The 12,335-nt window shown below is 39.7% G+C and overlaps 1 protein-coding gene across 1 annotated transcript in view; it reads right to left on the reverse strand.

The window, feature by feature from the left end:
- Window positions 1-709: 709 nt before the first annotated feature.
- The window catches only part of LOC104404735 (estrogen-related receptor gamma), a 48,839-nt gene continuing 37,213 nt past the window's right edge, over window positions 710-12,335 (reverse strand). The window contains exons 3-4 of the mRNA XM_010013253.1: window positions 11,556-11,825; window positions 710-997 (exon numbers count right to left, since the gene is read on the reverse strand). Coding sequence (XP_010011555.1) covers window positions 753-997; window positions 11,556-11,825 — 515 coding nt within the window. The 3' untranslated portion in view covers window positions 710-752. The remainder of the gene's footprint in view (window positions 998-11,555; window positions 11,826-12,335) is intronic.

A 12,335-nucleotide genomic window follows, 5' to 3' on the forward strand; every position in this document is an offset into this window, starting at 1 on the left:
ATTGTTCATCATTGTTCAAGCCAGCACAAAAATGCAGTATTTCTTTCTCTTTAGTATTGCATGAATGAATAAAGCTTAAACTATTCCCTGAAAAAGTTACATTGTAGCTAACCTAAGAAATATCTGGAAGACTTGAAAAAACAATTAAGGAATCAAATGGCTGTAACTGATCTAGATGGAAAATGCAATGATAAGAAGCAGCCGATGCATCGTCGCCTAGTCGTCTAATTAGAGACTGCTCCTATGAAATCTAATACTGCATTCAGTCAGTTCAACGTGTTGTACTGTACTGCTAGGTACGATGGTTCTCTCTTTGATTCCTTTGTCATTGGGATATTATGGTTCATAATAAGTTCACTGGCATCCATATTATGGATTTCCATCCTTTGGCAGGCCTGGCTTCCATCTCTCTTCAATTAGAGACCTCTTTTAAAAAGTTCAGCAGCAAAGGAAAAAGAGAAAAAGGGAAAAGGAAAGGAAAGAACAGAAAGGAAAAAAGAGAGAAAAGGAAAAGAAAAAGACTGCATCGGGAAGACACAGAAGAAAAAGTTGAAAGCTGCTTCACAGTCTTGCTGCTAAATATCAGTGCAGTCATTTTTTTCCTTAATTAAACACTAAGTTTCTTTGCCATTATTATCTTGTTTATTTTCCCTTTTTTTGGGGTTTTTTTTTTCCTTTTTTTTTTTTTCCTTTTTTTAATTTTTTGTTGTTTTTTTAAAACGCGCATGATGGGGAAGCCCATGATGCTTTAGTCAGACCTTGGCCTCCAGCATTTCCAAAAAAAGTTTGTGCATCGGGACTTTGCCTTCCAGTTTGATGTTGTAGAAATGCTGCACAGCCTTGGTGGAGGTTTGCCTCAGAAGCGGGAGGGTCATCAACATCTTGCCCGCACGGCGTGGGTCTTCCATGTGCTGCCCGGCCTCGTAATCCTGCAGAGCCTCATGTAAGACGTCCTGAAGCTTCTGCACTGCCTCAACATCCTCTATGTGCATCGAGTCTGCAAAACAAAGGAGCAACAGGAGGTTTCAGTTTGGTGTGCCAGAAGCCCGGTAATGTTACGCCTGCGCAACGCTTTCATGGTTCTGGCCATCCTCTTTCACAAAGAAGGAAGATAATTACCCACTAATTTATATATTGACCTTCAAGAATGTATCTGGAACCGCTGTGGAACTATACACATATAATTAACTCTTGCGCAGCTAATCCTTCTCCTCATCCTCCTCAAACAAGTACAATGGTCACACTTGCTGCTCCATAAACCATCTCCATGGCAGGGTGTTGGGAACTAGATGATCTTAAGGTCCTTTCCAACTATTCTATGATTCTATGATGCTTACAGTTACTGTTTTGAAGAAATGAGAACGCCAAAGGGCTGTATGAACTGAGCTCTGCATTTTATCAGGGAAACAAGAATGGCTGCCCTACTACGGAAAAGCTCAGTAAAGTTCTGTGCCAAGCTCCAAGGCAGCGGAGCTGGAAGCCACGGTCAGTATCCACTGCTCAGAGATGCTAATCGTGGGATTAGGACCACTGCACTGACACAAGGGAAACGCAGGTTTCCCAATAGGTTTAGCAAATTTCTTCTGGCAACTCTCAGCATGTTCCTGAACAGCTCTTGTTCTGTGAAGCTACCATCTCCTACAAGGTGTAATCCTGCCCTACCGCCCACTCTGAAGGTGGTTTCTCTTGTTAGTGCTGGGGTTTTGCATTTTTTCTAAATCACTCAAAGCAAACACCTCACCCTGTACCTTCCCCCAGGTGAGATGTTTTGGTGGTCTAAGTATTGAGTGACAAGCCTAGACACAACGCACACCAGGAACTAAACTAAACTGCTACATGACCCAGAAAGATTAAAGCAAGGAAGTGTGAAATAAAAGGAAAAGATCTAACTGAAATAGCTGTAAAACCCTCAACAGCATAGATACAGAAAGGGAAGATGTCCCTATGAACACGCAGTTACTGGACCATGCTGAGATGACTTTGGATGAGCAGCCCTAATTCTCTGATTTTTATGTAGCCATAAATGCCAAAAAACCCCTGATGTGGTCCAAAGTGAGGTGAATGTGAGTAAGGAAGAACAGTCAGAGGTGAAAGAGGCCACTAACAGCCCCTATTGGCTACCAAAACTTGAACGGTCGACAGACTTACAGAGCCAATAAAACACCATCTGAAAACACAACCGCTGCGAGGAGGTACAAGTCCTAGGGACAGGCTACACTGTGCAAGCCCCGCTCAGGGTGAAACTGGGACATGGTGTTATTAAAGTATATCCTTGAAAACTCTGGTTACTACAACTCTGCTTTGCACCTTAACTTTTGCTTTTGGAATAAAGCTCCTGTTTCCAGAGTAATGGCTGAGGAGCTGGACGGTGAAAAACCCACTTCCACCATCGTTGCCGAGCCCTGTATTAAGCAGCCTGATGCCCTGGATCAGTATTTTGACAGAGCCTCGTGTTTTACCTTGTTGATGATAACAACATCAAATTTCGCATGTGCTTCGAATACCCGAATTGCATACAGAGAATTAAGATGTATCTAAGATTCATTCCCTAAAAGCTGACGTGCAACTATTTCCTCAGATAATTAGGCAAGATGGGAAATAACTCTCTCTTTTCAAACACAAGCATGTAAACCAAACCACAAACCAGGAAATAACAGGTTAACAAGAATGTCCCAGCTTCTATTGTCAAAACAAATGTGCAAATTTAAGAGAGAGAGAAAAGAAAGTTACAGCTCCCGCTCTAAAACAGACACTTAATTATATACAAGTTTGGATCATTTAGCACGTTTTATTGATTCTGATGACAGTTTATCTGTTAATTACACATAATGGAGTCCTATGGGGATTTTACATGTTTAATAATTCTGAGTCTTAGCGAATACATGCTCTTAGAAGCATGCAGTTAAGACGCAGGCTGCAGGGATGTAATACTGCACATAAAGGTGCACTGTGCTGAAAGCAGAGGAATGCTGAATTCTGTGTCCTACAAACAGATGTAATCGATACAGACATGCTAACACACACATAGAAACGTGACTGATGTCTTAAGCATAGTGTCCAGCCACCGGGCTTAATTTGGAATGCAAACCCCAAGCAAACTGTCGTCTTTACTCTCTGACGCTTTACTCAGTCCTTGGATACTCACTGCTGTGCTATGGATTACACCATGTGCTACTCCACTTAAATTTTTCCATAAACCACACACAGCCTGTGCAGAAATTACATGTCTTTTCCTCCTGTCGCCTGTTCCGGGGCCACATTTGCTGGGGAACCAAGGAGGAGCACTGTATCAGCTTAGCAAGTCAAACACAGACTGTTCTTGTGATGGGCTTTTTTTACACCACACTGCATAAAGAAAGAGGTCTTTCTGGAGAACCTGACTGCAAATGTTTAGTTTTTAACCCAGTCTCATTCTTCCCAGAATCAGTATTTGTAACTGCGACCATGTCTGCATTTGAAAATAGATGGATGGAGTCCAGACTAACACAGTTTCTGCACAGAGGTGAAACTTCCCTGAGATCTTTAGCTCTGCAGTTTGGATAGCAATTTGGCCTACAGCATTAGGAGTTATCTATGCTCTACATTAATTCTTACACAGAAACTGAGTGAGGAGGGAAAAGAGGAATGGAAAACCCCAATTAAATGCAAGAACGGAAGGTGAATCAAAACCTGCCCTCGGATACAGCTATTACACTCCATACTCTCAAACTCTTCCACTGTGTGGACATCTTGAAACAAGGGATTTTATTCTCTCCTTGCAGGGGTGACTGGATACTATCCCTCATGTAAACAGCACAATTGCTTACGTGTAAAAGTAATAGTAGTAAAGGATTTAATGTATTTGTTGCTGTCTTTGAAATCAATTTAGCAGCGGGGAAGAACGTGACCAGCCAGCTCTCCACTGGCCTAATGCAAGCACTCTGCTGCCAAATAGTGGTTCATGGAGCAGTTTAGGAAGCTGTGCCTTGGGAAACAGATTTTGTCACAGGAAATGGGGTAAGAAAAAAACAGCAGAGAGGGGGACACTTCCAAACAGTGAACAAGACTTCAAACTGTTCTTTTAAAATGGTGATTTTACTTTGAAAGATTTAAAAATGATTTAATCAAATGACTATGATAATTTAAGTTCCCATTTACAGAAAAGATTCAAACTTATTTCAGCTTTACCCATTCTAGGGTCTGCTAATGTTTAAATGCAAACTCACTCAATCTGTGCTATTTAATTAGACCGTGATTCAGCTCGCAGATTGCCCAGGAAAATACTAATCTCTACAAAGATCCTTCTTCAAGTTTTAGCCTTGCAGTCTGGAACTTCCACTTTATTCCCGATATTAAACGAATGTAGATCTTAATCCCTCAGGCTTTAAGCCTTTGAAAATAAGGAAAACGGTTGAAAACGCTGAACTAGCCAAGGGGGAAAGAGAAGGAAAAATAAAAGAGAAGAGAAGGCTTCAGTAACTACAGACTGGCAGATGTAGACTTGAATTCAGAGCAGGTTAACTTACTGCTGGATAAACCCAATGCTCATTAGCGAGAGAGGGCAAAGTCAACAAGAACCACTATAATTTAAGGAAATGCAATGGGTTGTCTGTGTGATAACCCAGAAATAAAGGAAGAATTCCACAAACAATATGAAATGGGATTATAAGCTAGTTACAAAGATTTGGTATGTTCTTTCTCTGCCAAGGAAAACCTTTTGCTTTGGTTGGTTGTTTTGTTTTGCTTTGAAGTCGCTTTGTAGGCAGTCTGGATAATTTACAGGTACATCCTACACAGGTAATATCCAGAGGATAGCTATAGCCAGATGTAATACACTTAAAAATCAGTGCCTATATAAACAATGAAATTAAACAGGGTAATTTGCAAATGTTGTCATTTGAAAGCAAGCAGGATTTGATCACAAATGCCCTGCAACAACAAAAAAGCCCCTAGGCTGGTGAAACTGCAGAGCTCAACAGACAAACACAAGACTTGTTGACACACCGCACTGCTGAGAACATGGGATTTCAGTCTAGCAGGGCAAAAGTTGTTACTGATCAGCACTGCGATGGGAGAAAGTGAGATCCACAAAGGAGGACATCAAGACATTGAGCTTTGCTTGGAGAATACCCTTGCAAGTGCTTTCTTTCACCATCACAGGATGGGAAAACAGAATTGTATCTCTTCTTCAGCTGACTGATTGTATCACTGTGAAGAAATGGGAGAAAACTAGAGTTCTCATCCAAGAGAAAACACAAGGTGCAGATAGAAATTCAATCCACCTCATTTAAAATTCAAGCTTCATCTCAAATGCAGCAAACAAACATCCAGCCACCCAGAAATCATTGAGAACACACCACAAAGGGTGAGAACTAGCTAAAGGTTGGAAAACACCTGAACTGAGGGTGAGGGTGCCTCTCAAAATACTGCTCTTAGGAAACTTTAAGCCTGGTATGTGTGTATTTTGTATATAACATCACTAAGAAGCAGTAAAAACCCAGGGGTCTCAAATGAAGTATTTCTTCACGTCAGAAAACTCAGGCAGCATAAAGGAAGAAATTATTATAGTGAATTAAGCAGCAGGGAGTATGCAGCAGCGAACATACACATTAAGATGCTGATAAAGCACATCAGAGAGGCAAATACCAACAAGTACTTGAAAGACTGCAATTGCTGTGATGTGAATCTTTATAGCTGAGCAGTTCACAAACCCAAACCAAATAAATCAGTTTAGAAAGTTGTGGGATCCTGGAAGAACCGGGTAGGATGAAGAGTAAGAACAGCAGGCAAAATGGGTTTTGCTTTACATAAGGACAACCAAATCCTAATCTGGATTATGTCTCAAATAAGAGGAATGTAATATCTATCTTATATTGCCAATCCAAAAATCCCACAAAAACCACTGCAGCGTTTACTGATGGGTGAACAGTTCCCAGAATTACAGAACCTCTTCCTCTCCTGCCCAAAACGTAAGCCACATTTTACACAGGGACACTTGGACTTTTCAAAGTGCTTGCCCACATTTGTTTCTGTATCATTTGTATGGGAAACAGAACATTTTAAGCATATTGCTAAAGATAGAAGCAACCCATGGAAATTGTCGCTAGCAAATCAAACTAGGTTCTTGGTTCCCTCGCCCAGCAAGAATTCCCATCCTTTTCCAGTCTACAATTCAAACCGCCCCAGATACTCACTCTGGTCCACCCTGCGCAGGGTCAACAAATACACTTAACTCTGACCATCCTTTTGCCTGTCTTTCCTGCACAGAACTGTTTGCTGGGGTGTGCATGGTTAGGCTAAGAGACAGACACACAGATAAACAATATTTTGCCTTGCAGAAGAGTATGGCAAAATGGTCTGACATCTGGTTTATTCTATTGGAAACTTCACTAGGAATATCTATTGGAAATTAAAGAGGAATAAAGTAAGAATTCCTTGTCCATATGGAAACAAAAAAAGTAAACCAGTCTTGTATGATTTTAGTGAGCAAGGTTTTAGTCTGCATTGCACTCGTCTGGTCTAATTCTAGGAAGAGACATGAGAACTGAAGCCTCAAAACAGTTTTAAAAACAGAGTAGGAAATGAAACTAGAGTATGAAAAGAAATTACTTCACAGAACACACCTATTTATCTCGGAGGCAAACTGGATTAGTAGTGAACTAAAACCACAGGCATAAGGTAAGTCAAAATGTAGTAAACTACCTTTTTTCTTATCCCTTACTTTTCACAAGGAAGAGGCAGTGAGGTCAATGAATTAAGGAATATTTCTGCAATGCAGAACAAATTGCATTGCATACTATGAACTGGTCTGAGTACCTACTCAATAAGGCTACTAAAACTCTGGAAAACGGGAATTTGAACACTAGAGTTGGGGGGTATGGTACCAGTTAAAAAAAATATATGAATGCTTCAAAATCCTTTTTATCCACTACAATATGTAAGTAGCGGCCATAATTACCACCAAGAGCCACTAGTCCAGCGCTGTCAAAAGCGGGATGAGTAACAGTGAGTTTAGAGTTATTTTCTCTAAGAACTGCAGATACCATCTATTTGATTACTTGAGTATGAGGAAGATATTCTGTTCAAGCTACACAAAACCCTCTGACTACAGCAGCAACTTCCTGTTTAAACTAGTTTCTATGCTGTACCACTCTCTATACAAATTACATGAAAGAGTTAACAGATCTTGCTGTTTCTATTTGGCAAAATCAACATGGGTAACACACAGGTATATCTGTATTTTATATCAGCCTAGTCATGATAGGTATGTTTTAATCATGAATTTTAACACTGACAAGATGACTGAATAAAACAAAATGAAAAAATTGACATTATTAAGAAACTAAATAGAGTGTGTTGTGACATAAGGCACAGTCTATTCGGGGAAGAAAGATCATTTCCTGTGGAATAAGTGATTTATAGAGTTCTACCAATTAATTTTTATTATGATAATACTATTTAATGGTGATAGCTTAGTGCTCTGAGTACACTCTTGGTGGCTGGAAAGCTAAATATGTTGTCAGAAAGAACTAGGTTTTTTACCAGGATAGATGATCATGTAACATCATTGTTGATGAAATGCACCAAGATACTTCTCGGTTCTCACTCCTTCAGTACTGAAAGGGTGCTGGGTTAGTACCAGAGACCAGAAACTGTGATGGTGAGCAGAGGTTCTTTTCTCCTCCTGGTGGCACAGGCGAGACAGCTAGTATTAGCGTCTCCGACTGAGTTTTCAGCAGTGCATAGGGTTATAGCTTTTAGTGCCTAGCATCCGCATTTGGGTCAGATTTTGCAAGATGCCTATTAGGCAGATGCACACGGATCAGATTTTCAAATGTGCTAATGTCTTTTAGCACCTTAGTGCCTTATGTCAGGTCGTAGATGGGAACCGAGCTTCTCCTAAAAATCTGAGTAGCGACTCCTAAGCTCTTCTGCAACATTTGGCCTGAAGGCACAATTTAGTCCTTACTGATTAGGCAATTTCAAGAAACTGCTCACCTGCAACTCCCTTGTTTAGTATTAACTAAGCCATCCAGGAAAGCATTTTCTAATACAAAAGAGACAAGCAGGTCATCTCTTCTGAGCTGGAGCGTTCGCATGTGCGTGCGTGCACTGGTGGACGCTTCAGATATGTTTTGTAAATATTTCTCCTTCCCTTACACACGAGGAAGTAATTGGTACATGCATGTTTTGGAAACCATTCAAAGTTGATTTTCTGCGTGGGTAAACAAAGTGCTCATTGGTGCCAGCTCGCCTGGAGCTGTGGCTTCAAGGTACCTACCTGCTTCTGTGTAGACAAGGTAGAGAAAGAAGGAAGGAACTTGTGATACTGACGGGACAAGGGCAGTGCCCCCCAGAGAGGGACTTGTCTGGAGTAAGGCTGTATTAATTACTATCGAATCAACGCAGATGTTTGAAACTAACCCAATAAATTCCATATTAAGCACTACATATTAAATCTAAATATTGAAATCAGACCTGCATAGACTTTAATGTACACAGGACTGGAATGTCTATGCAGTTCAGTATTGTGCATATGAATTTACACTTTTCGGATGCTATATGTGCTCCATTCCAAATCTACAAGGTTGATGCATCTTGCATTTCTGGACACTGATAGAAGTGGCATGGCACTGGCCAACCCTGCAAAGGGAACATTTTGGTAATGACTGTCAGAGAATCACCCTGGAAAACAGCTCCTCTTCCCCACCTATTCGACACCAAATGGCAGGATCATCTCAGACCGAGTGCTGCTCAAGTAGACTCTGTAGGCCTAAGGAAAAGTTAGCAGTTGGGGGGTTTTAATGCTCACAATACTGAGATTTGTTGGCCAAAACAAAGCTTGAGGTATTTATCCAAACAAAATACAATCAATATGAAGGCAATCTACAATTTCTTTTCTCCTGCTTCTATACACCAGCCAGGAAAGTACTATGACACTGTATCATAAATCACTAACACAGATACAGAGCTATAAACCCATCTTTTTCTACTGTTTACAGTAGAGTCAACCTGGAAATCTTTCTAGACAGTGCGGATATGGCAAAAACGTCTGAAACACCCAAGATGTCTTATTATACTGCATCCATCCTCTCTACAGCTACAAAAAGGCTAATATATTTTAAACTAGAAAAATAAATAGTGGAAGCTTCGAAAGAAAGCAGATGCAGCAACTAAATATATTAAAATTGAATTAAAATGTGAATTTGCAATGGCATTTTATTTATTTATTTATTTTCAATATAGATGTATTTACATTAATCTGGTTTATAGTTATGTCAAAATAAGCTATTTCTGGGTCTGTCCATTAAAAAAACCCAGACAAAACCTCTAATTTTACTTTGATCTCAATGTTACTTTCATTTCAGTTGCATTTGTAAATTAAAACACTAGGGGCCTGATATTCTTTGATGGGTTGTAATTATGCAGGTGCTGTTTTACACCTACAGGTTAGCGTAGCTACAGCTGATAGAATTTTGGTACCTGCTGCATATACAACCTGAAGCTGAAATACTGAATGTCAGCAGTGAAAACATTCTGTTGAAAGGGAGTCAAACTGCTGGGCTGCTTTTGAACTCCCCCTTGCACTGGTTTCACTTGAAAACAGCGATTTGCTTTATTTTAAGATGAGGGAAGGAAACGTTTTCACTTAAATGTGCCCTGAATTTTAGTATGCTGAATTGTATTCATCTCCAACAGTATCCTGGTTGTAATGCCCAGTGAAGTTAATGAAGCTACAGATGATTCTGATTCACTCTGTGCACAATGTATGACTAAACTTTTTCTGGCAGCAGTATCTTTTATTATTACTTAAACATCGAACATCTCTTTTTCTTGGGAGGGGGGGTAGGGGGGATCGAGTGGTATTTAACACCGTATCTCTATATTCTAGCCCCTTGTCCTTTTTATCAAGTGAACTATAGAAATATTTCTAGTTCAGTCTTTGAATTACAGAGTCAAAATAAATGTGAAAAACCTCCTCAGTTTAGACTCGTAATTCCAGATAACTTTCTTGTTCTGTTCATTAAGCATGACCAATTCTGCAAAACAAAGCCTTGTGGCTGCAAAACACCCTCAAGTGTCTATTTACAATGGCCAAAAATGAGAAATAAATCTTCAATTAAAAATAATTTTGATCTTTGAGGCATTTCAGCACTTTGTTTATTCTGGAAATAAGATCATATTCTAGAACTAAGGGCAGAGTTAGTGGGGTGAAGACTATTTTACAAAGAAACTAACAAGCATTTTGGCTTTGCATCTTTCTGAATGGTATTTCCAATTAAAAATGCTAAATTGCCTTGCAAAGACGAATAGGAAAGTACAACTTCATTGCTGAAAACAATTTCCCTCCTATCAATCTGAGGATTCGGGCATCAATATCGTAGATGAACTGTTAATTACAAAATCAATTAAAAAATTATTTCTAAAAACAGTCACACGTCCTGGCTCTCAAGGGGGCAATTTGGGCAGAAGGTCTCATCTCACTCGGACCGCGCCAAATCACAAGTCGTCATCCACAAGTAAGCAAAAGCAATCTGGTTTTTCATTTTTCAGCGCGGCTGAGCCCAGCCTGAGATTGATCGTCACATATGGCCCCAGAAAACAAACTGTCAATACCTTGAATGCTGCAGAATTTGAACAAATAGCCGTCCGCCCATTCAAGCCACTCATTGCATCCCATTTAACAGATTTTATTGACAGTTTCCTTCTTGTAATTAAAGGGAAAACTACTGGCCAGCAACCAAGATAAAGTTCAAAGATAGGGTCAAAACAAAAGCAGATGGAGGGGCACGGTGTGACTGTCAATGGAACATAGCATCAGAGCATGTTATTGACACACAGGTATCTAATGATCGGCACGTCATTAAAGAGGGATCTATCGTGAACTTTATGCAAATTCTAAAAGGGACTTAAGACCACAACAAAGCATTAAGGAGACACAAAAGGAAAAACAACAAAGCACCAACGATTTTTAGGTATCTGACAGCATTCCCTGCTTCAGCACTTTTAAATTCAAATGTAGGGGAAAAAGGATTCTTTCTGAAATTTTTAACCCTCACCACACAGGTAATAATTTTTGCAGAGGCATCCTCATAAATGTGGAGGATCTGTAGGGTAAGGTGTGGTCCTTGTGAGATTAAAGAAGAATCTCCTCCCTCCTCCCATACCCTGAGTTCACCTTATCAGATAGATCAGTAGCTGCCTTTAAAGAGAATGTATATAGCATATTCTCATGCCTCCTTCCTGTTTGTTTTAATTGCAATGATTAGACTTGTCTGGATTATGGAGTGGATTTAGGAGAACACATCTATATTCATTTGAGGGATCTCTGCCTGTAAAATACTCTTCGAATCATACAGTGCAGTATTCTCCACTCCCTTAGGAACATATTCCGCAATTAGAACCAGAAAGCTCTTAGTTTGAACTGCTGCACGTGTTGCCTTTTAGGCTAAGGTCTGATCAGCAATTTCTTATTCTAACCCCATGTTTAAAACAAGCATGCAGGAAGTATTACAGAGAAAGAAAAGAAAAATGACATAGTAAAACTGTAGCAACCATCATGCCACTCTGCCAACCTGAATTAGCAAGTGCTATAGCTTTGAGGGTGACAAACTCTTCTTTCTCCAGCTTCATACTCTTGTATTTCTTTACCAGCTGCAGTATGGCATTGTTAAGGTCAAGAAGGCCTGCCAATTTGGACTGGTCTTCATCCATAATATAATCTTCAGCATATACAAGCTCATCCTCGAAAGAAAGTGACCGGTATACAACACCGAGAATCAAAATCTCCATCCAAGCACTCTGCAGAAGGCTCATCTGGTCAGCTAGAGACAAAGTGGAGAATCCTGAAGAGGAAAAAAAGAAATACAGGAGAAATATTCAGCACATGTAGATTTGTCAGAAATCTGCTCCTTTCTTTGATTTATTTTTATATACACTGTGATAAAACATGCTTTTTTGTGCCTCTCCTCCCCATCCTCCTACAGGAAATAAAATCAATATAAAATCAAGTGTTTTCTAATCAACACAAAAAGTTATAAACAAGTTGGAATTTGCAGGCTCTTTCTGTAAGAATCGTAACACCCTGGGGAGTACTGCAGTGACACTCTGTGACTTGTATGATGTCTTCTTTGTTCCAAAATACTCATGCTTACTTCTAAAACCTGATGTTGTGCAACAGGGATCAGATGGCTCTTGTTTATCATTACCATAATGTGCAAGAAAGATAATTTAGGAGAAGAAAAAAAAAACAAACCAAAAACCAACACTTTTTTTACAAGGGAAGATTTGATGTTTTAAAAGAATTAAGGTGATTACCACAAAGAGGAAAACTCTTTGAACTTTAGCCTCAAGGG

Source organism: Nestor notabilis, unplaced genomic scaffold (genome assembly GCF_000696875.1).
Source record: "Nestor notabilis isolate BGI_N333 unplaced genomic scaffold, ASM69687v1 scaffold3684, whole genome shotgun sequence".
Classification (NCBI taxonomy): Eukaryota; Metazoa; Chordata; class Aves; order Psittaciformes; family Psittacidae; genus Nestor; species Nestor notabilis.